The sequence below is a fragment of the Delphinapterus leucas genome, chromosome 19 (assembly GCF_059928025.1).
Source record: "Delphinapterus leucas isolate spDelLeu-1000000601 "Yukka" chromosome 19, BTC_Dleu_Yukka2, whole genome shotgun sequence".
NCBI lineage: Eukaryota > Metazoa > Chordata > Mammalia > Artiodactyla > Monodontidae > Delphinapterus > Delphinapterus leucas.
In genome coordinates, this window is record NC_143147.1 from 41,973,944 (window position 1) to 42,000,653 (window position 26,710).

Consider the following 26,710-nt stretch of genomic DNA (forward strand, 5'->3'; position numbering starts at 1 on the left):
ACTTTCCAAAACACTCCTTTCTTTCCCCTACCTACTCCCCCCCGCTGCCCCTGTCTTCCTTGTCTAAGCAAATAGTACCGACCAGTTCCTCAAATCAAAAATCTAAGTGTTATCCTTGATTACTGCCTCACCTCATGCAATTCATCAGTAAGTTTTATAAATGCCACCTACACAATATATCCCAAATCCTTCAATCTCATACCTGTCACCCCAGAATCATCCCTCAACTAGAACAACTGTAACAGCCTCCTAATAGGTCTCTCCTTTCATTTTTGTCTTTCTCTTATAATCCATTCTGGCTTATAAACTGGAATCATCTTTTAAACACTTAAAATAGATTATCTCTCTCTTATTTAAAATTTTCTGTTTAAAATCTTCCCATTGCACTTTGAAGAGAATCCAGACTTCTTATCCTGGCCCAGCATGATCTGATTCCTGCTTATCACTCTAACGTTGCTCATACCATTATTCCTTTCTGCCCATTGTGGTCCAACTACATTGGCTTTCTTTCAGGTCTTTAAATAAGCAAAATTTGTTAAATCACCTGAGGATCTTTGCACCAGGTATTCTTCTACTTGGAGTACTCTTTTTTCCTTGATCCTCCCATGACTGAATACTTTTTGTATTCAGTTAGAATATATGTCATCTCAAGAAGAGCTTCCTTGACATTCAAATGAAAGTAGCAGTTAGATTACATTAATCCAGTTTATTTTCATTATATCACTGTCACTACCTGATATTGTCTTGTTCATGGAATTGTTTCTGAGTTTATTTCTGTCCCTCTTAGTAGAATCTAATTTCCATGAGAATAAGGACCTTGCCTATTTTATTTACTGCTGTATTTCCGCTATCCAGTATAGTGTCTGGCATAATATAGGCATTTAAGCACTCACTGAATGTACAGATGTCTGTTTGTGTGTGTGTGTGTGTGTAAATGTATATATTTTCTAGTAATTCTCTTTTTTGTGTTAATATTTAACACTATAATCTTTTTATTAAGCTTTTAAATTTTTATTTATTTATTTTATTTTTGGCTGTGTTGGGTCTTCGTTGCTGCGCGCGGGCTTTCTCTAGTTGCGGCGAGCATGGGCTACTCTTGGTTGCAGTGTGCTGGCTTCTCACTGAGGTGGCTTGTTGTGGAGCACGAGCTCTAGGCACGCGGGCATCAGTAATTGGGGCATGCAGGCTCAGTAGTTGTGGCTCATGGGCTCTAGAGCACAGGCTCAGTAGTTGTGGCATGCAGGCTTAGTTGCCCCACAGCATGTGGGACCTTCCCGGACCGGGGCTTGAACCCATGTCCCCTGCATTGGCAGGCGGGTTCTTAACCACTGTGCCAGCAGGGAAATCCCTATTAGGCTTATTTGTATTTCCTTTTATGTGCATTTGGGATAAGCTCCTAAGAGCTGACTGTCAGTTGGAGAGACAGACAAGTAAAGCAGTGTGAGTCCACAAAACACAAATGGGGAACCACACGCATCTTTCTCTTTTTTGAGTAAAAGCTTACTTTTTTAGCTGTATATTTATTTTGCAATGTGAAACATGCATGCTATTTAAAATGTGTCTTGGGCTTCCCTGGTGGCGCAGTGGTTGAGAGTCCGCCTGCCGATGCAGGGGACACGGGGTTGTGTCCCGGTCCGGGAAGATCCCACATGCCACGGAATGGCTGGGCCCGTGAGCCATGGCCGCTGAGCCTGCGCGTCCAGAGCCTGTGCTCCGCAACGGGAGAGGCCACAGCAGTGAGAGGCCCGCGTACCGCAGAAATAAATAAATAAATAAATAAAATGTGTCTTAATTAATCCACATATATGTGCTCAGAGCTTCAAGGAATACAGATCAATGTATCACATTTCTCTTTGCTCTGTTGAAGTAGTGCACATAAGGATGATACTGGTTGATGGAATTGTTTTATTTTATTCCAGTTGGTTAGAAGCAAACTCTGAACATCTTGTGGAAAGGGGTTATGAATCATCCTGTAAAGTGTGGAGTGGAAGTGACATGCTCTTAAATTTACACAAAATGGGCATAACCACTGCTACTTTTCCTATTTTGCAGGTAAGTTTTTTTTTTCTACCTGTGAGATTTATTTAGTGAATTAGAAATGACTTAATAGTGAATAGTTAATCCAGAGTAAAGAAAAAAAAGTAGCAAGTTAATTGTTTCAAAATTTTATTTTATTATGTAAGTTCGATAATCTTTAAGTGATGGCATAAATTATGGAAGAAAAAGTAGCATTATTAGTTTGAAGGCTATATGGCTTAATTAATACAGAATTAATTGCTTTGTTTAAAGCTAAAATAAGTCAGTATTTTTAGGTTATGAATATTTTGTCAATTATAAAAGTTAAAAATTTGGAAAATAAAAAGATAAGAAATTCATGTTTTATTCTCCTTAACTTAGAGGTTATAAACCTGGGTATATAGAGATTATGGGTGGGCTGTGGGATACTGTGAGCCTTATGAAGTTACATTCAAAATTTTATGAGTATTTACTTTTGTACGTTTTTCTGGATAGAACCTTCATGACTTACATTATTCTCAAAAGAGTGTTTGTTTGGGGTTGTTCTTTTGTGTTTTTTGCAGGTGAGAATGTTTTTACTTTCTCTTTTTGTTCTTATTTATTTATATTACTTTACTTTTAAAGTGGTTGTTATAGGTTTATAGAAAAAGTGAACAAAAAGGACGGAATTCTCATATACCAGCACCCCCAACCACACACGTATTCACAGATACTATAGATTCTCTTATTATTAACATCTTGCAGTAGTAGTACATTTATTACAATTGAACCAATATTGGTTACATTATTTTTAACTGAAGTCCATAGTTTATGTTAGGGTACACTTTTTGTGTTGTATGTACAGTTCTATGAGTCGTTATGAAAGCATAAGGTCACGTATCTACTGTTACAGTATCATACAGAATACATTCATTGCCTTAAAAATCTTGTGTTGCGCTTATTCATCCCTTGAACACACTTTATTTCCTCTGCTGAACCTCTGGCAACCACTGATTTTTTGTTTTTCTGACTCCATAGTGTTGCCTTTTCCAGAACGTTATATAGTTGTAATCATACAGTATGTGGTCTTTTTAGACTGGCTTCTTTCACTTAACAGTATACATTTAAGGTTCCTCCATGTCTTTTTGTGGTTTGACAACTCATTCCTTTTTATTTCTGAACTATATTTATTGTATGTATGTACCACAGTTTGTTTATCCATTTACCTACTGAAAGACACATTGGTGGTTTCCAAGTTTCGGCAATTATGACTAAAGCTGCTATAAACATTTGTGTGCATGTGTTTGTATGGACATACTTCCTGCTCATTTGGATAAATACTTAGGAGCACAATCGCTGGATTGTATGGTAAGACTATGTTTAGCTTGCAATAAACTACTAAACTATCTTCCAAAGTGATTGTACCATTTTACATTCCCACAGGCAGTGAATAAGAGTTCCTGCTGTTCCACATCCTTGCCAACATTTGGTGTTGTCAGTGTTTTGAATGTTAGCCATTCTAATAGATATGTATTAGTATCCCATTGTTGTTTTAATTTACATTTCCCTAATGACATATGATGTGGAGCATCTTTTCACATGCTTATTTTCCATCAACATGTTTTATTTGGTGAGGTATCTCTTCAGATGTTTTGCCTACCTTTTAATTGAGTTGTTTGTTTTCTTATTGTTGAGTTTTTTTCTTTTTTTTTGCGATACGCGGGCCTCTCACTGTTGTGGCCTCTCCCGTTGCGGAGCACAGGCTCCGGACGCGCAGGCTCAGCGGCCATGGCTCACGGGCCCAGCCGCGGATCTTCCCAGACCCGGGCACGAACCCGTGTCCCCTGCATTGGCAGGCAGACTCTCAACCACTGCGCCACCAGGGAATCCCATATTGTTGAGTTTTAAGAGTTCTTTGGGTATTTTGTATACAAGACCTTCATCTGATATGTGTTTGCAAATATATTCTTCCAGCCTGTGGCTTGTTTTTTCATCCTATTAATGGAGTCTTTCATATAGCATAAGTTTTTAGTTTTAATAAAGTTCAAATTTTTTTCTTTGATGGATCCTCCTTTTGGTGTTGCAACTAAAAATTCATCACCGAACCCAAAGTCACCTAGATTTTCTCCTGTCTTTTCTTCTACAAGTTTTATAGTTTTGTATTTTACATTTAAGTCTGTGGTCCATTTTGAGTTAATTTTTGTGATGGGTGTAAGTTCTGTGTCTAGATTCATTTCTTTGGATGTAGATGTTACTCTGTCACCATTGGTTGAAAAGACCATCCTTTCTCCATTGGATTATCTTTGGTTCTTTGACAAAAGATCAGTTTACTATATTTGTGTTGGCCCATTTCTGGGCTCTCTATTCTTTTTTTTTTTTTTTTGCGTCATGTGGGCCTCTCACTGTCGTGGCCTCTCCCGTTGCGGAGCACAGGTTCTGGATGCGCAGGCTCAGCGGCCATGGCTCACGGGCCCAGCCGCTCTGCGGCATGTGGAATCTTCCTGGACCGGGGCATGAACCCGTGTCCCCTGCATTGGCAGGCGGACTCTCAACCACTGCGCCACCAGGGAATGGGCTCTCTATTCTTTTCCATTGATATACTTGTCTGTTCCTTCATTAGTTCCACACTGTCTTGATTACTGTAGCTTTATAGTAAGTCTTGAAGTCAGGTAGTGTCAGTCCTCTGACTTTGTTCTTCAGCATTGTGTTTGCTATTCTGAGTCTTTCATCTTTCCATATAAACTTAGAATTGAAACTGAGCCCCTGTGGGGCTCCTGGGCATGGAAGCCTTTCTGTCCCCCATTTCTTGTATATAGGGAACAGACTCCAGCCTCCATGACCTTCCCTGGGTTCCAAAGGGCAGATTGGAACAGTTGTTAGGGTAGGGAGGGGATGCAGAGACAAGGGAGGAGAAGCCAAGAAACTACCAGAGGCAAGATTAAAGGAACCAGAGAAGCTAATCAAGATTAGGAGACCACCTGAGATGAGATCAAAGGAGTTCAGGCCCTGCACACACCCTAATCTTGTCAGCAACCCCATCCTTGAACTATTGCTATAAAACCCCTCACCAAACCCCCCAGGGTTGGGGGACACAGTTTTTCAGGGGCATGAGCCTGCTGTATCTCCCTTTGAGTGGCAAAGCAATAAAGTTATCCTCTTCTACTTCACCTAAAACTCTTGTCTTCAAGATTCAGTTTGGCACGGTGCACAGAAACCAAGCTTTCTGCGTCAGAATCAGTTTGTCAGTATCCACCAAGTAACTTGGTGGGATTTTGATTGGGACTGCATTAAATCTGTAAATCAATCTGGGAAGAACTGACATCTGAACAATATTGAGTGTTCCTATCCATGAACATGGAGTATCTCTCCATTTATTTAGATCTTTGATTTCTTTTATCAGAGTTTTATAGTTTTCCTCATATAGTTTTAAAGAGGTTTTTGAACCAAAAAAGGTAAGAACTGTTGCTAACGTGAACTAGCATTATGGGCATATGAGTATTAAAAATATATTTTAATAAGACTGTACTTATAATTTTTGCCCTGAATTTTTAAAGTACAATGTATCATAAGTAGTTTTTCATATGACACTTTCTTTTTTTTGCATAAACTTTTTGCATTCTAAAGACTTTTCATATCAACAGTAAAATGGGTTAAATAAATTGTGGGATATTCATACAGTAGACTACTGTACAGCAATTTACAAAATGAACCACTGCCACCACAACCATATGAATGAATCTTACAGACATAAAGTTGCATAAGAGAAACCAGCACAAAAGAGTACAAACTGTATGCCTTCATTTTTATGAAATTTAAGAAAAGACAAACATAATTATGCTAATAGAAGTCAGAATACTGGTTACCACTGGTTACCTTACCAGTGCAGGGGTAAGGAGTAGTTTGGGCTGAGATGGGACACAAAGGAACTTTCTGGGATTCAAGGAATGTTTTGAATCCTGATTTAAAATCACACACACAAGTGTGTGCGTGCGTGTGTGTGTGTGTATGTGCTTGTGTTTAGTGACCTATACACTTAAGATTAATGCACTCTATAAAAAAATGTACAAATAAAATATACGTCAAAGGAAAAAACTTGGAAAATACAGAGAAAGGTACAGAGGAAAAAAAACTCGTAAACTTAAAAATGATTATTATTAACTTTTAGATTTGTGTCTACCTATGTCTTCTTCTATGCATATATTCACTTAACATAAATTTTTGAGATGATACATATTTTTTTTACCTCTTCATTTAGTAATATGAGTACTTCCCTATTTTAATAAAAATTGTTTCGCATGATTTTTAGTTGCAGTGTAGCGTTTTTGTGAGTGCACATATTCTAAATTATTTGACTAATCTGGCATTTGAAATACAGGTTGTTGCCAGTTTTCCCAGAATAAGAAAAGGTTCTGATATGAACATCCTTGAAAATATATATTTGTATGTATCTCTGATTGTTTCCTTTATATATGGTAAATATTAATTCTTCGTTGCTTATTGTATTACATGTATATTCTTGTATCTATGGTTTGTTTATGGTATTTTTTTATAAGTTTTTAAATTTTAGTGCATTCAAATGTATCATTGTTTTTTCTTTTATGAATTGTGATATTTGAGTTTAAGCAAGCTTTTCTTACACTCTGCAACATTTTCTTCTAAAAGTGTTAAAGTTTTTTTTAATAAATGTTTTCAGTCAGCCTGGGATTCATTTTTGTTTATGTTGTGAGATATGTAATCCATCTTATTTCCTGTATGGATTTTCTCAGCATCATTACTAAATTATCCATCCATTTCACTCTGATTTGTAATGCCACATCTGCCACATATCTGATTTTCGTTTATGTATAACCTTATTACTGGACTCTATTGTGTTCTTTGATTCTGTTTATCTAAGTTATCCTATTTATTAATCACTGTAGCATTAGAAAAATGCTGATGCATGGTAGGGCATATCTCCTCACTTGATTTTCCTTTGGAATGATCCTGGCTGTTCTTTGCCTTACTCTGCCATCTGAATTTTAGACTTAGCGTATAAATTTCTATGAACAATTCTGTTGGAATTTTGACTGGAATTGCATTGAATTTACGGATTAATTTAGAGAGAGTTGACTTATTTACAATATGAAGTTTTTCCATTCATGAACAAGATAGAATTCGAATCATTTATTCTCTCTTTCTATATATCTTTCAATAACATTTTATAATTTTTGAAAGTCTTAGGTACTTTTGGTTAATTTATTCCTAAGTTAAAGTTTGTTTCTTTTTCAAATGGTATAATTCAAAAATTGCATTTTCTAATTGTTATCGGTGTATAAGGATGGTAGTTGATTCTTATAATCAACCACTTTGGTGGACTATCCTATAGGTTCATCTATAGATTATTAAATTTTCTATGTAGACAGTCATCCTGTCTTATGAATATGACTATTTTCTTTCTTTCCATTTCCTTCACATTTTATTCATTTCTTACTTTGCTAGCTTAAACTTTCAGTACATGGTTCATCACAGTAAAAAGACATCCTAATCTTGTTGCTTACTTTAAAAGGACTGTATTACTAGTATTACAGCATTTAGCAATATGTCTGCTGTATTTAAAAAAAAAATTTTTTTTAACGGTTTGAGATACAATTCACATGCCATGAAATTTACCCCTTTAGAGTATACAATTCAGTGGTTTTTCATGTAGTCATAGAGTTGTGCAACTACCACTGCTGTGTAATTTCAGAACATTTTTATCACCTCAGAAAGAAACCTTGTACCCATTAGCAATTAGTCACTCCCATTTCCTCCTGCCCCAGATCCTGGAAACCACTAATCTACTTTCTGTTTCTGTGGATCTACCTATTCTGGACATTTTATGTTAATGGAAACATGATATGTGGTGTTTTGTTACTGCCTTTTTTCACTTTGCGTAATGTTCTCAAGGTTCATCTATGTTGTAGGTTCAATCTGTCAATACTTCATTCCTTTTTATTACAAAATAATATTACATTTTATGAATATACTGTATTTTATTTATCCATTATCAGGTGTTTCTACTTTTTGGCTGTTATAAACAATGCAGCTATGACCATTCATAGACAGATTTTTGTGTGGACATGTATTTTCAATTCTCTTGGGTATACACTTAAGACTAGAATTGCTGGTCCATATGGTAACTTTATGTTTAACATTTTGAGGAACTGCCAAACTTTTCCAAAGGGGCTGTACCATTTTACAATTCCATCTATAATGTATGAGGATTCTAATTTCTTCCACATCCTCACCAACACTTGTTATTATCTCTTTTTTATTATAATCTTCCCAGGGGGAATGAAGTGGTATCTTCATGTGATTTGATTTTCATTTCCCTAATGACTCATAATGCCAAGCATTTTTTCAACTGCTTATTGTCCATTTATATATCTTCTCTGGAGAAATCTATATTCAAATCCTTTGCCCATTTTGAAATTGTGTTATCTTTTATTGACTGTAAGTTCTTTATGTATTCTGGATATGAACAATGTATTGGATATATGATTTGAAAATACTTTTTCTCATTCCATAGATGCTGTAGGATTTTTAGTTATTTTTAAAATTAGGTTAAGGAAATTTCCTTTGATCTTAAGAAATTCATCATTGTGATTATTAAATTTTTTACAAGTTAATTTTACCACAGTAACATATGAACATAATTTAAAAGTCAATTACTACTATCAAGAAAAGCATTCATTTGTGCCACTCCTCTGTCCCAATTTTCATTCTCGGTGGCTCTTTTAACTCATAGTGGCTTCCTCTGATGTTTAACCCCAATTTTCTAAATAACATGTGGATTCTGCTACTTTCGAGTTTTCAATTTTTGATATTCTCTATTGACTTCCTATTAAGTATGATGATGATTTAGCTCCTTTACACACACTTTTCTCTCTCTGTCTCACACACACACACACACACACACTCATACTCACCCTCTCTTTTCCTCTCTGTCCCTCCCTTTCTCCTTTTCCTCCCTCCTTCTTTCCCTTTCTTCACTCTCCATTTTCTCAGCATAATTGTATTACTATTCAGTGTGCATATCATTATGTATATATATTATCATAGTTTATGATAGTCATCTCATGTAACTTACTTGATTAAATTTTTAATACAACTTAGGTTTCTATGAAGTAATAATTACCTGTCTGTGTCTATGTGTGTTTCCCCATTTGCTTAGTTTTCTATTTGTCTATAAACCCAGCTGTCATTGTTTAGGTAACCTAGCCAGAAGTAGCCTTGGAGTTGTCTCATGATGTAGAATGTCATTCAGTCCTTTTGTTTTTACTACAGTGCCTTACCTTCAGGAGTTCAGAAGTTCTGTAGTTTTACAGAGTAAATTGCCAGTAGTCTGCCAGTGTTGGAGAGGAATAGTAGCCTTCCTGTAAGGTGTTTCTCAGGGAACTTGATTTTTTAAAAAGAACAATTTAATACTTGTTTTTCATTAATATCATTAATAATTTGTAGTGCCGAATGTTTTTCCAAGTTCATGTTGTCTTTTTTGTTCTTTGTTTCTTTTTGAAAAATATATTTGTATCCTTTAAAGTTTTGTTCAGTAGAGACTAATTTTACTTTTTTAAATGTCTGTTATTTCACAATATATCTGAATATTGAAATTTATCTGTCTTATTTATCTTAACTATTTTCCCATTTTATTTTCATTGAACACATATTTTATTGTCAAACATCAGAGTTGTCACCATTATCTTTTATTGCTTCAATATTCAGGGTTTTCTCTTTCACAATCTGGGAAAACATACTTTTCTGTTTTATTATTTTGTCTTAATGTCCACACTTCTTTCTGTATTTAAGCTTACGAGCCATGTAAAAACTAATGAGCCAGTTAGCATACATTTTGTATCTAGCATGTATTCTTTCTTTGAGTTGTTCTTTTACTTTTGCTTGTCACATAGTCATATTGTTCTCAGCATCAGAGTACTCCCTGGAAATAATTCAGGCATTTAAGTGGCATATCAAATCTTTTTAAAAACTATTTGGTACATTTTTATTTAGTTCATTGCTTTTGAAAGGCACTGAATAAAACCCTAATTGCCTGAAGAAGTAATGAACCTCCTAAATGTGTAACTTCTTATTTAAATAAGTCTGAAGAGAATTTGAGAATATATGGAATTCGAAATATATTGTTAGCATTTGTGTATTAATGTTTGACTAAAATTTCAATGTATATTTCATTTGGGTTTTATTACAGTTTTAAGAATTTTGTTTTCCCCCTTTCCCTCCCCCCCCCCTGCCCTGGTACACTTAATATGGTAATTCCTTATAGGGACATTTTTCTGCTATCCTTCAAAAAGAAGAAAAAGTCTCATCAGTTCATGGTAAAGAGGAGGCAAGAGAAGTACCTATTATTAGTGCTTCAACTCAAATAATGCTCAAAGGACTTTTTATGGTGCTTGACTATCTTTTTAGGCAAAATAGCAGGTAAGTGAAGATAATCTGGTCTGTATTCCTCCTCTTAAAAATATTAGCCTTATTGGGTGCTACCATGTGTTTAATACCTACTAATTTTATATGAGTACTTGGGATAGTGATAAACAAGTGGTATAAATATTGCTCTTACTTACTGGCACAGACTCAGTCAATTGATGTTAGTTTTTATTAATGAAAATGAGTATTGAAACCAGTTAATAAATACAATTAATTAATTCAGCATTAAAGTCCTCTAAGACTAAATTTAAGTTTTCTTTTAAGTATAATCTAGATGTTTCTTCCAGTGTCAGAAAGTCTCTCTTATTGTGTAAATCCTCTATTTAATGAAATGTGGGAAATGAAAAGCAGTCAACTCCCCACACACTACTCCTTAAGTTATAGTACTACCCGGTTCCAGTATTTTTTTAAGTGTTCTTTTATGGTAAAATATACACAATATAAAATTTACCTTTTTTTTTTTTTTGCGGTACGTGGGCCTCTCACTGTTGTGGCCTCTCCCGTTGCGGAGCACAGGCTCCGGACACGCAGTCTCAGCGGCCATGGCTCATGGGCCCAGCTGCTCCTCAGCATGTGGGATCTTCCTGGACCGGGGCACGAACCCGTGTCTCCTGCATCGGCAGGCGGACTCTCAACCACTGCGCCACCAGGGAAGCCCAAATTTACCATTTTTAAGTGTACATTTTAATAGCATTAAGTATGTTCACATTGTTGTACAACTACCACCACTGTCAATTTCTAGAAATTTTTCATCATCCCAAACAGGAACTCTATACCCATGGAACAGTATCTTCCATTTCCCTTTCACCACAGCCTTTGGTAACCTCTATCCTACTTTCATGTCTATGGATTTGCCCTTTCTAGGTGTCTCATATAAGTGGAATCATACAATCTAATGTTTTCAAGGTTAATCCATGTAACATATGTCATTCCTTTTTATGGCTGAATAATATTCCATGTGTATATATACCACATTTTGTTTACCCATTCTTACATTGATGGACATTTGTATTGTTTCTAGCTTTTGCGTATTGTGAGTCATGCTGCAGTGAACACTGATGTACTAGTATCTGTTTGAGTGCCTGCTTTCAGTTTTTCTGGGTACATACCTAGCAGTAGAATTGCAGGATTATATGGTAATTCTGTATTTAACTTTTTGAGGAGCCAGTGTGCTATTTGTCATAGCAGCTGCACATTCTAGATTCACATAGTTATGCACAAGAGTTCCCAATTTCTCTACATCCTTGCCAATACTTGTTATTATTTGTTTTTTGGATCATAGCCATCCTAATGGGTATAAAGTGTTACCTCCTTATGGTTTTTTTTTTTAACATCTTTATTGAGGTATAATTGCTTTACAATGGTGTGTTAGTTTCTGCTTTATCTCCTTATGGTTTTGATTTACACTTCCCTAATGACTAGAGATGTTGAGCATCTTTTCATGTGCTTATTGTCCATTTCTATATCTTCATTGGAGAAGTGTCTACTCAAGTCCTTTGTCCATTTTTAAATGGGGTTTTTGTTGTTGAGTTGTAGGAGTTTTTCTGCGTATTAATCCTTTATCAGATATTTGCTTTACAAATATTTTCTCCCATTCTGTGGGTTCTCTTTTCACTCTCTTGATAGTATTCTTCGATGCACAAGTTTTGAAATTTTGATGCAGTCCAATTTATCGAGTTTTTTCTTTTATTGCTTGTGCTTTTGGGATCCATTGAACATAGCCAAATATGATGTCATGAAGATTTTCCCCAATGTTTTCTTCTAAGAGTTTTATGGTTTTTAGCTCCCAGTATTTTTATAAAATTCCCTCCACATAGTGCAGGGTTCCTGACTTGAACTTTGAATTCTGATCTCTCTATGGGTAAAATTAACAGGCAGTATTACTGTGAGGACATGGTAGAGAATACCAAATTTTATTCTGTTTAAGCTTAGGTGTTTATAGCCTCTTATTGAGAGAAATTATAAGCTGGATGGGATCACGGAGATCACCTGGTTTAGTACTTTCATTAAAAATAGATGAAGACTGAGATCCACATTTTAAAGGAACTTAAAAATTAGTTTCCTAAAATTTCAGTAAAAATTGTCTTTCTATTTTCTTATGCAATAAAAAAGTTTAACCCACTTTTTAGTTTCTTTAACAATAATACTGTTAACTATTTTGTAACTAATGATGTAACATAGAATGCAAAGAGCTCTGAACTAGGAGTTAGGAGGCTTGCATTTTAATTCTGGCTCTGCCATGATTTATGTAATGTTTGAACATAGGGATGGGAAGTGATAAAGGGTGATATTTAAGTGATATCTAACCTCTGTAAGGGGGGACTGACTCTAAGGTTTAATGCCTTATTTCTATCAGGATTACTGAATTTTAGTGGTATGGGTTGTTGGTGGGGGACAGTGTTATCTAAAATTTTCCTATTTAATTACCATTTTATTTTTATTTAGATTTGCAGATGATTATAAAGTCGCTATTCAACAGACTTACTCTTGGATAAATCAGACTGATACTTCAGATAAAAATGGGTTCTTGGTTCTACCAAAAAATAAGAAACGTTTACGACAGAAAGCAGCAGTTCATGTGCTGAATTTTTGGTGCTTAAATCCAGCTGTGGTAAGCTTATCATGCTGTAAATGAGAATACTGTCTTCTTGCTCAATACCAACAATTAAATAAATGTGCTTGACTGTTTTAAAGATGATTTTATGTATCTAATGTTGTTTCCCTTTTAGGCCTTTTCAGATATTAATGGCAAGGTTTGGACGATTGTTTTGACATCTGGGACATTATCACCAATGAAATCCTTTTCATCAGAACTTGGTGTTACATTTACTATCCAACTGGAGGCTAATCATGTCATTAATAACTCACAGGTTAGGTTTTTGTTGTTGTTGTTTTGAAGGCTCTTAGTCTTTTTACCTCAGTATAATTTATAAACAAATTAAAAGGTAACTGAAGTACTGGCAAACAAATCCTGATAGGAAAGTCAACATTTCAGTTTTAGAATAAAGGAAAATTTGTCAGCTACTTGGTAGTGTCAACAAAAGGAAATACCAATAAATAGCATTCCTTCAACCCAGTGAGTAAAAATATACACTTTCAAGGCAAAGACCGCATTGCAATTTCCTTATTTAAATAAGTTTTAAGTTTTTTAATGAAAATGAAAAAGAAAACAAAAATTCAACTTTTTTTTTTACTGTAGTTCCTAATAGTTTAATTATTTGTGTTTTTCTTTTCCATTAGACCATGGTATGTCCTTATTCTAATTTTTACATCCTCATCTTTCCACTGCACCTAGATTAATACCTGGTATTAGTTAGCAAGTGTTCAGCATGTTTGAATATCTGAAATGAATTAAAAGTATTCTTATGAGTCCTGTGACTTAAGATTTTAATTTTATTATTTATTTATTTGTTTGTTTGTTTGTTTTTATTTTTGGCTGTGTTGGGTCGTCGTTGCTGTCTGTGGGCTTCTCTAGTTGTGGTGAGTGGGGGCTTCTCCGTTGAGGTGCACAGGCTTCTCACTGTCGTGGCTTCTCTTGTTGTGGAACATGGGCTCTAGGCGCGCAGGCTTCAGTAGTTGTGGCTGTGGGCTCTAGAGCACAGGCTCAGTAGTTGTGGCGCACGGGCTTAGTTGCTCTGAGGCATGTGGGATCTTCCCGGGCCGGGGCTTGAACCTGTGTGCCTTGCATTGGCAGGCAGATTCTTAACCACTGCGCCACGAGGGAAGCCCAGATTTTAATTTTTTATAACAATACCATGTAAATGTTACTTTAATTTTCCTAAGAATGTTTGAATTGTCATTTGTCAGTCTGCCTTCTACTTCTTTTTAGGAAGTAATTTAAAGTGGTTAGCTACATGCTTAATACCACCTGTGGGCCTAATATAATTCTAGTTCTTTATAAAGAGCTATAGTTTTCAACCAAGAAGTATTTTTGGAAATTACTGGCATTTAGTAGGTGAGAGCCTTATGCTAAACTCCTATATAACCAAGGATTGTGCTTTCCAAAATCCAGAATGCTCCTGTATAGAAACATTGCTATAAGCAGTAGCAAAGGAAAAATATATGTTGCACATTTTCAAGATATTTCCTTAGAGGTTCAAATAAATACGGGAAATTATTAGTAAATTCAGCATATATTTTTTCAAAAGAATGTTATTATAGGTTCTGTGTTCTCAATCTACTGCACAAAAGCCCGTTTAACCTGTAATGTCACTAAATAATAATTAACAATAATAATAATGCTAGTTCAGCTGGATCCTGTTACATTTCCCCCAACTTTTAAAAAGTTTTTTATTTTAATTGTGGTAAAAAACACATGCCATAAAATTTGCCATCTTAACCATTTTTAAGTGTATAGTTCAGTTTTGTTAAGTATATTCACACTGTTGTATATAACCAATCTCTAGAGCTTTTTCATATAGCAACACTGAAATTCTATTCTTAAACAACAATTCTCCATTCCCCCCTCCTCTCAGCCCCTGGTAACCACCATTCCACTTTTTGTTTTTATGAATTTGACTATTCTAAATACCTCATGTAAGTGGAGTCACAAGGTTTTTGTGATTAGTTTATTTCGCTTAGCCTGGTGTCTTCAAGGTTCATCCTTGTAACATGAATCAGAATTTCCTTCCTTTTTAAGGCTTAGTAATATTCCAGTTGTGTGTGTGTGTGTGTGTGTGTGTGTGTGTGTATCACATTTTGTTTGGTCATTCATTCCTTGATCACCCCAAATTTTTACTTAAAAAATTATAACTTGAAAAATGGAAAAAATAGTATTAATATAGTGAATATCTTTATACCCTTAACCTAGATTCATCAGTTTTTAACATTTTGCATCTTTATATATATGAGACAAAGGAAGAGAGGAGTAATATTGCAAAATGTTGATGATTACATTAATTTTGGTTATGGTATTAGAAAGTAATTTGTAGACATAGTGACACCTTGCCCTTAATTAGTTTAGCATGTTTCTCCTAAGAGCAAGTACATAATCTTGCATAACCACAGTATCATGATCATATCCAAGCAATTTAATATTGATACAATAGAATCTATATTTTTCCAGATACTCCCAATGTGTCTTTTTTTATTTTTTGATGATAAATGCATTTCACCATTTATTTAATGTTTAAGCTCTCACACTAGATTTTTACAAGCTGGTGAACACTGACAAATTATTTCTCCCACAGAAGTATAACCACATGTTCTGGGACAGTATAAATATATGGTTGAGCTAATGTTAATACTCATCACCATTTTATCTATTACATAATAAAACAAATTGTCAAGTATCCACATATTAAGTTACACAGCTCAAAAGACATAAAACATTAAATGTCTGCCTAATTCATTAGCAGAAACCCACCTTTTTTTTTGGCAAGAGAGGTTGGGAATCACACTTCAAACAAAAATAAGTTGGTAAACAACTTCAGATAAGTTTGAAAAAAAATTACAAGAATTTCAGAAATTTTATGATTAAGAATTGTTTTAGCTACAATAACGAAGTATTTCTACCTTTTAAAAACATATTTATAAATTAAAATACATATTCTACATGTTCTTCACAAGACAAAGGCAACATTTTACTAAAAATACTTAATATCCCCCTCCCATTCTTTTTTCAGGCCCTCCCTGTAAGTTACACCCCAAAGTGCAAACATTAAAATTAACTGTAAGGCTTTTTTGTCTGGAGACATTAAAGACATGTGCTTCCGTACAATGTAGATTTTCTATAACAGCACAAAATGAGTTTTATAGAAAGACATTAAATAATCACTGTAAGACTTGGTTAATTAAAGAAAAAGGAGCAAATCTCACGTATACTGGTATGAATGTAGAAGATGTAAACATATCGTGAGCAAATAACCTCATAGGCCCTACTTTCTATGTTGGAAATGCTGGAAGGAATAAACCACATAAGGTCCAGAGTTTTCATAGTTCCTGGGATTTTAGTTCTATATCATACTAAAAATATACAAGAACTGTGCTGGGTATTTTGGCACCTAGTCTTTCTAAATTTCTTATATATTGATAAGATTCTGGCATGGAAACAGATTTAAAGACATGACTCAGTACTGCATGATTTCAGGAAAGGTAATTTGGTACAAATGATAAGCACATTTTAAATGCTGAACAGAAAGAATCCTTTGCTAAGTGGCTAAGTAGGTTGATCATAACCCAAACATAGAGGTTGCAATTCTGCCAGGCTTGTGGCCTGGTAAAACTGCTTTTCGACACTCCTATGGAAGTTTCATCAGACTTTACCAAGCCAACGTGCTGGCTAACATGTACGACAGATTCTGTCTGTCTAGGTTCCACTTCTAAGCAATGGCATCAGGCACCCCAGTTTTACTGAATGCAACAGTTGTTTCTATGACCATTGGAGTCTTTGAAGCGCAGCCACATTTTAGGACGATACTTCTCCAAATACAAAAGTTGCTTGCTGTTAAAAGCTCCATGCCGCTTTTGTCTTATGAACTGTACTGCATCTTCATATTTCATTCCACCTTCAATTAATGCTAGGACGACAAGCAATGGACCTCTCCCAAGGCCTGCAACACAATGAAAGGCAGTACAACAACCAGGGTCTTCATGAAACTTAATTTTCACGAGACTTAACCAGTCATCAACCATCTGGTTACATGGTGGTACACCATCATCAAAAGGCCAATCGAGAACATGGATGCCTTCTTTCTCTACAAGAGTAGTGTCATAAGTTGCTTCACGTACTCTTACTATTGTGGTAACCATACTTCTTAAGTTCCTCTATAAATTTGTTTAAGGTTGCATTAGTTGGATTGTGTGTAATGAGAAATCTCACTTTCTTGTAAGTGACTTCCACAGGAGCTGGGCGGTTCATTTGAGCCATGTTAATTTAGTTAAAAAACACTCAGTAGGATTATGAAAGAATTTTAAAAATTGAATACAGAAATGATGCAAATAAACTGAGTCTACTTCAATATACTCCACTTGAAATTCTCAGTGCTTTCGAGTATGAAGTTGGGAGTAATGGGAAATGAAATGAACCTCCTGACAAGAAGCAGCAATTCTTCAATCCAGTAATACTGAGGCAACAGAAAAGGAGTGCACTGAGGTTTACCCCATCCAGGTCAGAACTCTTGTAAAAAATGCTCTGTGGATTTCAATTCAACACTTCTGTGTCCAGGTTAGCCACTCTTATGGGGGCTTCTTGGTGGAGTAATAATGAATTTCTACAGTTCACTTGTCTGCATAGAGGTTGTGCTGTGCCTGGCAGTAGTCTCCACTGCCGTTCAGAAACTCCATAAATGTGTGACCAAGAACACCACAGAACTGCCTCTCTCTAGCCTGTTCTCTTGGCATAGGTTTGGTTATCCCAAGAAAGGTCCACTCTTGTAGCTTCACTCTCAGGGCACCGAATGCTCCCAATGTGTCTTTTATACCTGTTTATTTTTCTTATTCTTGATTCAGGATCCAGTCAAGTATTATATATTGCATTTGGTTTTCAAGTCTCTTTAGTTTTTTTTTTTTTTTCTTATTTTAAACTGAAGTATAGTTGATTTACAGTATTAGTTTCAGGTGTACAACATAGTGATTCAAAGTTTTTATAGATTATAAAAACTCCATTTAAAGTTTATACTCCATTTAAAGTTATAAAATATTGGCTATTATCCCTATGCGGTACAATATATCCTTGTAGCTTATTTATTTTATACATAGTAGTTTGTACCTCTTATTTCGCTACCCCTATCTTGCCCTTCCCCCCACTAGTAACCACTAGTTTGTTCTATTTGGGAATCTTTTCTGTTTTGTTATATTCATTTGTGTTGTAATTTTTAGATTCCACATGTAAGTGATAACATATAGTATTTGTCTTTCTCTGTCTGACTTATTTCACTTAGCCTAATACCCTCCAGGTCCATCCATGTTGTTGCAAATGGCAAGATTTCATTCTTTTTTATGGCTGAGTACTCTTCCAGTGTGTGTGTGTGTGTGTGTGTGTGTGTGTGTGTATATATATACCACATTTTCTTTATCTGTTCATCTGTGATGGACATTTAGGTTGCTTCCATATCTTTAACTATTGAAAATAACACTACTATGAATATTGGGGTACATGTATTAGTGTTTTTGTTTTCTTCAGATATACTCCCAGAATTGGAATTGCTGGATCATATGGTAGTTCTAGTTTTAGTTTTTTGAGGAACCTCCATACAATTTTCCATAGTGGCTGTACCAGTTCATGCCTCTTTAGTACTTAAAATAGTTTCCTTGCCCTTTTTTTCTGTCTTTCATGACATTTTTAAAGAATTCAAGTCACCAGTTGTCCTTAGGAATATTTTATAATCTGGAATTTTCTGATTGTTTTCTCATGATAAGATTCAAGTTAAAGTGTTTGGTAAGAATACTATATAAGTGATATTGTTGCTTCCCATTGTATCATATCAAGAAACACATACTATCAGTTTGTCTTATTACTAGTTGATCATTTGGTTTAAAGTTGATTAAACTGGTATCCATCAGATGTCATCTTGCAAAATGTACCTCAATCTTGTATATCATTTCCAAATATAAGACTGTTACATTTTTCAACAATCTGAAGTGTTTATATTGTCTTTAGAATACTAATAAAATTTGTACTTTCTCTTAGTCAAATTAACTATACTAAGGCTAGACCTATGTGAATGTAGAGGAATTGCACATAACTGTAAAATTTGGTGGGTCTGATTTTCTGACTATAGATCTTTGAGCATCAGGGAATTTGTGAAACAGTAGTTCCTGTCATAATTGAATCTTAGAGACTTAACTATAGCAGATCGTACCAGCCCTCATCTCTTATTTTGGATTCATTTCTGATTTATTCATTTCATTTGTTCCTATCATCTAACAAAATGTTGTTACCTGCTTAATTTTGTAAAGCTGTTGAGGAAATACATAAATATAACCTGTTTTTCTTTCATCCTAAGAGAATTCAGTGGTCTACCTAAAGTAAAACTTTCATAAATTAAATCTATATATAATTAATTAAAGGTAATAGGAAAAACCCCCAACAATTTAAAAGTAAATTTTCTCTAAACTCATTGCTTGATCTTTTTTTGACATACACGTAATTAAGGCTCCCAAATTAAATGCTAATTTGCCTGCCTCATTTAAGCATAACTCTAATACTGACATATTTATATTCTAGGTTTGGGTTGGCACCATTGGGTCAGGCCCCAAGGGTCGCAGTCTCTGTGCTACCTTCCAGCACACGGAAACATTTGAGTTCCAGGATGAAGTGGGAGCACTTGTGTTATCTGTGTGCCAGACTGTGAGCCAAGGAATTTTGTGTTTCCTGCCATCTTATAAGGTAAAGGAATATTTATTTTTTCTTTTGCCTTTAAAAGATCATGTGGCATAACCACCACAAGCAACAGGGGAATTACAGTTTCCTAAACTTCATATATTATTTTACTTGTTTACTAAGATGCTGCCTGATTGTTCTACCACAGATTTTTATTCTTAGAGGCAGGTTGATATTTTCATGGTTAAAGGAAAAAGCATTATTTTCACTTTGATAAGTTACACTATTTGAATGTTTCAGTAATCTGAATAAGACTTTCTTTGTTGCCCATCTTTTTTTTTTGGAGTATAATTGCTTTACAATGTTGTGTTAGTTTCTGCTGTACAATGAAGAGAATCAGCTATATGTATACATATATCCCCTCCCTCTTTGACCTCCCTCCCACCCACTTCCCCCCATCCCACCCATCTAGGTCATCACAGAGCATGGAGTTGAGCTCCCTGTGCTATACCGGAGGTTCTCACTAGCTATCTATTAGGTTGGCCCAACCCAATATTTTACACCTGGTAGTGTATTTATGTCAAACCTAGTCTCCCAATTCATCCCACCCTCGCTTTCCCTCCCTGTGTCCACATGTCCATTCTCTACGTCTACATCTCTATTCCTGCCCTCGAACTAGGTTCATCTGTACCATTTTCCTAGATTCCACATACATGCATTAATATATGATATTTGTTTTTCTCTTTCTGACTTACTTCACTCTGTATGACAAACTCTAGGTCCATACACATCTCTACAAATGACCCAGTTTCGTTCCTTTTTATGGCTGAGTAATATTCCATTATATATATGTACCACATCTTCTTTATCCATTCATTTTTCAATGGAAATTTAAGTTGTTTCCATGTCCTGGCTATTGTAAATAGTGCTGCAGTGAACATTGGGGTACATGTGACTTTTTGAATTATGGTTTTCTCAGAGTATATGCTGGGTCATATGGTACTTCTATTTTTAGTTTTTAAAGGAACCTTCATACTGTTCTCCATAGTGGCTGTATCAGTTACATTCCCACCAACAGTGCAAGAGGGTTCCCTTTTCTCCACACTGTCTCCAGCATTTACTGTTTGTAGATTTTTTTTTTTTTTGTAGATTTTTTGATGATGGCCATTCTGACCTGTGTGAGGTGATACCTCACTGTAGTTTTGAATTGCATTTCTCTACTAATTAGAGATGTTGAGCATCTTTTCATGTGCCTCTTGGCCATCTGTATGTCTTCTTTGGAGAAATGTCTATTTAGGTCGTCCTTCCTTTTTTTTTTTTTGCGGTATGGAGGCCTCTCACTGCTGTGGCCTCTCCCGTTGCGGAGCACAGGCTCCGGACGCGCAGGCTCAGCGGCCATGGCTCACGGGCCCAGCCGCTCCGCGGCAAGTGGGATCTTCCCGGACTGGGGCACGAACCCGTGTCCCCTGCATCGGCAGGCGGACTCTCAACCACTGCGCCACCAGGGAAGCCCGTCGTCCTTCCATTTTTTGATTGGGTTGTTTGTTTTTTGATATTGAGCTGCATGAGCTATTTGTATATTTTGGAGATTAATCCTTTGTCCGTTGCTTCGTTTGCAAATATTTTCTCCCATTCTGAGGGTTGTCTTTCCGTCTTGTTTGTGGTTTCCTTTGCTGTGCAAAAGCTTTGAAGTTTAATTAGGTCCCATTTGCTTACTTTTGTTTTTATTTTCATTACTCTGGGAGGTGGATTTAAAAAGATCTTGCTATGATTTATGTCATAGAGTGTTCTTCCTATGTTTTCCCCTAAGAGTTTTGTAGTGACCGGTCTTACATTTAGGTCTTTAATCCATTTTGAGTTTATTTTTGTGTATGGTGCTAGGCAGTGTTCTAATTTCATTCTTTTACCTGTAGCTGTCCTCTTTTCCCAGCACCACTTATTGAAGAGGCTGTCTTTCCTGCATTGTATGTCCTTGCCTCCTTTGTCATAGATTAGGTTACCATAGGTGCTTGCTTTTATCTCTGAGCTTTCTATCCTGTACCATTGATCTATATTTCTGTTTCTGTGCCAATACCGTACTGTATTGATTACTGTAGCTTTGTAGTATAGTCTGAAGATAGGAAGCCTAATTCCTCCATCTCCGTTTTTCTCTCTCAAGATTGCTTTGGCTATTCAGGATCTTTTGTGTTTCCATACAAATTGTAAAATTTTTTGTTCTAATTCTGTAAAAAATGCTTTGGGTCGTATAGTCATTTGCACAGTATTGATTCTTCCAAACCAAGAACATGGTATACCTCTCCATCTGTTTGTGTCATCTTTGATTTCTTTCATCAGTGTTTTATAGTTTTCTGAGTACAGGTCTTTTGCCTCCTTAGGTAGGTTTATTCCTAGGTATTTTATTCTTTTTGTTGCAATCGTAAATAGGATTGTTTCCTTAATTTCTCTTTCTGATCTTTCGTTGTTAGTCTATAGGAATACAAAAGATTTCTGTGCATTAACTTGGTATCCCTCAACTTTACTAAATTCATTGATTAGCTCTAGTAGTTTTCTGGTGGTATCTTTAGGGTTTTCTATGTATAGTATCATATCATCTGCAAACAGTGACAGTTTTACTTCTTTTCCAATCTGGATTCCTTTTATTTCCTTTTCTTCTCTGATTGCCATGGCTAGGACTTCCAAAACTATGTTGAATAATAGTGGTGAGAGTAGACATCTTTGTCTTGTTGCTGATGTTAGAGGAAATGCTTTCAATTTTTCACCATTGAGAATGATGTTTACTGAGTTTGTTGTATATGGCCTTTATTATGTTGAGGTAGGTTCCCTCTTAGCCCACTTTCTGGAGAGTTTTTATCATAAATGGGTGTTGAATTTTCTCAAAAGCTTTTTCTGCATCTATTGAGATGATCATATGGTTTTTATTCTTTAATTTGTTACTATGGTGTATCACGTTGATTGATTTGCATATATTGAAAATCCTTACATCCCTGGGATAAATCCCACTTGATCATGGTATATGATCCTTTTAATGTGTTGTTGGATTCAGTTTGCTAGTATTTTGTTGAGGATTTTTGCGTCTATGTTCATCAGTGATATTGGTCTGTAATTTTCTTTTTTTGTGATATTTTTGTCTGCTTTTGGTATCAGGGTGATGGTGGCCTCGTAGAACGAGTTTGAGAGTATTCCTCCTGCTGAAATTTTTTAGAAGAGTTTGAGAAGGATAGGTGTTAGGTCTTCTCTAAATGTTTGATAGAATTCACCTGTGAAGCCATCTGGTCCTGGACTTTTGTTTGTTGGAAGATTTTTAATTACAGTTTCAATTTCATTACTTGTGATTTGTCTGTTTATATTTTCTAATTCTTCCTGGTGCAGTCTTGGAAAGTTGTAACTTTCCAAGAATTTGTCCATTTCTTCCAGGTTGTCCATTTTATTGTCATATAGTTGCTTGTAATAGTCTCTTATAATCCTTTGTATTTCTGCAGTGTCAGTTGTAATTTCTCCTTTTTCATTTCTGATTGTATTGATTTGAGTCCTCTCCCTTTTCTCTTGATGAGTCTTGCTAAAGGTTTATCAATTTTGTTTAATTCCTCAAAGAGCCGACTTTTAGTTTTATGTAATTCCTCTTTGATTTCTTCAGTGATCTCTTGGTTATTTAGCAGTGCACTGTTTAGTCTCCATGTATTTATGGGGTTTTTTTTCCTGTGGTTGATTTCTAATCTCATAGCATCGTGGTCAGAAAAGATGCTTGATACAATTTCAGTTTTCTTAAATTTTCCAAGGCTTGATCTGTGACCCAACATGTGATCTATCCTAGAGAATGTTCCGTGTGCTCTTGAGAAGAAAGTGTATTCTGCCACTTTCAGGTCGAATGTCCTATCAATATCAATTAAGTCTATCTGGTCTGTTGTGTCATTTAAAGCTTGTGTTTCCTTATTTATTTTCTGTCTGGATGATCTGTCCATTGGTGTAAGTGGGGTGTTAAAGTCCCCTACTATTACTGTGTTACTGTCAATTTCCCCTTTTATGGCTGTTAGCATTTGCCTTATGTATTGAGGTGCTCCTATGTTGGGTGCATAAATATTTATAATTGTTATACCTTCTTCTTGGTTTGATCCCTTAATCATTATGTAGTGCCCTTCCTTATCTTTTGTAAGTCTTTATTTTAAAGTCTATTTTATCTAATATAAGTATTGCTACTGCAGCTTTCTTTTAATTTACAGTTGCATGGAATATCTTTTTCCATCCCGTCACATACAGTCGGTATGTATCCCTAGGTCTGAAGTGGGTCTCTTGTAAGACAGCATATATATGAGTCTTGTTTCTGTATCCATTCAGCCAGTTTGTGTCTTTTGGTTGGACATTTAATCCATTTACATTCAAGGTAATTATCGATATGTATGTTCCTATTACCATTTTCTTAATTGTTTTGGGTTTCTTTTTGTGGGTCTTTTCCTTCTCTTGTGTTTCCCACCTAGAGAAGTCCCTTTAGCATTTGCTGTAAAGCTGGTTTGGGGGTGCTGAATTCTCTCAGCTTTTGTTTGTTTGTGAAGGTTTTGATTTCTCCATTGAATCTGAATGAGATCCTTGCTGGGTAGAGTAATCTTGGTTGTAGGCGTTTCCCTTTCATCACTTTAAATATGTCCTGCCAGTCCCTTCTGGCCTGCAGAGTTTCTGCTGAAAAATCAGCTGATAACCTTATGGGGATTCCCTTGTATGTTATTTGTTGCTTTTTCCTTACTGCTTTTAATATTTTTTCTTTGAATTTAATTTTTGTTAGTTTGATTATTATGTTTCTTGGTGTGTTTCTACTTGGGTTTATCCTGTATGGGACTCTCTGTGCTTCCTGGACTTGGGTGGCTATTTTCTTTCCCATGTTAGGGAAGTTTTTGACCATAATCTCTTCAAATATTTTCTTGGACCCTTTGTCTTTCTCCTCTTCTTCTGGGACCCCTAGGATTCGAATGTTGGTGTGTTTAATGTTGTCCTAGAGGTCTCTGAGACCATCCTCATTTCTTTTCATTCTTTTTTCTTTTTTCTGCTCCTCGGCAGTTATTTCCACCGTTCCGTCTTCCAGCTCACTTATTCGTTCTTCAGCCTCGGTTATTCTGCTATTGATTCCTTCTAGGGTATTTTTCATTTCAGTTATTGTGTTGTTCATCATCATTGTTTGTTCTTTAGTTCTTCTCGGACCTTGTTAAACATTTCTTGTATTTTCTCGATCCATGCCTCCATTCTATTTCCAAGATACTGGATCATTTTTACTATCATTACTCTGAATTCTTTTTCAGGTAGGTTGCCTATTTCCTCTTAATTTATTTGGTCTTGTAGGTTTTTATCTTGCTCCTTCATCTGTTAACATATTTTTTTGTCATCTCATTTTTCTTGATGGGTGGGGCTGTCTTCCTGTCTTACTGGTTGGTCTGAGTCATCCAGCCCTGGAGTTTGCAGTTAGTTCGGTAGAGCTGGGTCTTGGAGCCGAGATGAGGACCTCTGGGAGACCTCACTCTGATTAATATTCCCTGGGGTCTGAGGTTCCCTGTTAGTCCAGCTGTTTGGACTTGAAGCTCCCATCACAGGAGCTCAGGCCTGACTCCCGGCCTGGAACCAAGATTCTGCAAGTTGCACAGCACAGAAAAAAAAAAAAAAAAGGAGCTGAACAATAAGAAAGAATAAAAAATAAAATAAAATTGGAAAAGTTAAAAATGTACTAGAAAAAATTAAGATATAAATGAAACAACAATAACTAGCCAAAACAGAACTGCAACAGGAAAAATAAAAGGGGTGGCCAGAAAATGCTTTGGCTGTTGGGAAGTGGAGTTTAGGCGGGAGGTGGGGCCTAGGCTCAGGACCAGTGTGGCTAGAAAAGGTCCTGGGGGTTGGTGGCAGGACTTGGACTCAGCACAGCTGGAGGGGGCCTCAGAGGGTGGAGGTTCAGGCCCAGGACCCCAGCAGGCTCCCTGGGGTCCAGGTGGGTAGGGGGAAATGCTGGCCCCATTCCCTTCCAGTCCTCTGATCTCTCAAAGGTCTCTCACCATCCCCGCTGATCTCCTCACTGTGAGTGGGCCCTTCCTAGCGTGGGAACCCTTCCCCTGCCCCAGCCACCCCTCAGGGGCACCGGTCTGGTCTCGCCTGCACTTCACCCCCCTCCCTCCCCCCTATGTCGTACCTGGTTGCGTGGGGGGTTCCTCCCATCCCCTTAGGTTTCTGAGGTCCCCCACCAGTGCCTGGTAGGTGCCCTAGTTATGAGGAGATGTGAACTCTGCATCCTCCTACTCTGCCATCTTGACTCCGCCTCCTGTTGGCCGTCTTTTTACTTCATGTATTTGAGTAGAAAAAAATTTTTTTTCTTGTTTTTAGAGTCGCTGTGAGTTTTAATAATATTTTCTTATGTTAAATTGAGTTATATCTTGTATTTTAGTCCTCCTAATACTCAAAGCATTAAAAGCACATATAATTCCTGAGAGTAATATCATACTTTATGAAAATCTAAGCTAAATTTCAATGTAGAGAAGTGGCATTCCCTTTTCTTTTTTCATAGGAAGTTTTTATATATGTAAGGACATTAGCATAAGTAATATATTTGAATGGGAATATTGATACTTTTGGCTCTTCTTCTGTCTACATACTGCTATGGTCTGATGTTTCTCCCCAGATTTCATATGTTAAAATCCTAACCCCCAAAGATGATGACATTAGGAAGTGGGGCCTTTGGGAGATGCTTATGTCATGAGGATAGAGTCCTCATGAATGGGATTAATGACTTACAAAAGAGGCTCCAGAGAGATTCCTTGTCCTTTCCACCATGTGAGGACACAGTGAGAAGGTGCCCACTGTGAACCAGGAAGAGGGCCCTCACCAAACATGACCATGCCGGTGCCTTGATCTTGTACTTTCCAGAACTATAAATGATAAATTTCTGTTGTTTATAAGCTACCCAGTTCCTGGCACTTTGTTGTAGCAGCTGGAATGGGACTAAGATGCATAGTTTGTTTGCCAAAT

At 36.2% G+C, this 26,710-nt stretch overlaps 1 protein-coding gene and 1 pseudogene across 1 annotated transcript in view; one reads left to right on the forward strand and one right to left on the reverse strand.

Moving 5' to 3' along the window:
* BRIP1 (BRCA1 interacting DNA helicase 1) overlaps positions 1-26,710 on the forward strand; it is a 197,276-nt gene that overhangs the window by 71,249 nt on the left and 99,317 nt on the right. The window contains 5 exon segments of the mRNA XM_022552603.3: positions 1,920-2,052; positions 10,292-10,446; positions 12,898-13,063; positions 13,182-13,322; positions 19,619-19,780. Coding sequence (XP_022408311.2) covers positions 1,920-2,052; positions 10,292-10,446; positions 12,898-13,063; positions 13,182-13,322; positions 19,619-19,780 — 757 coding nt within the window.
* LOC111163685 (protein tyrosine phosphatase type IVA 1 pseudogene) lies at positions 16,502-17,519 on the reverse strand (annotated as a pseudogene).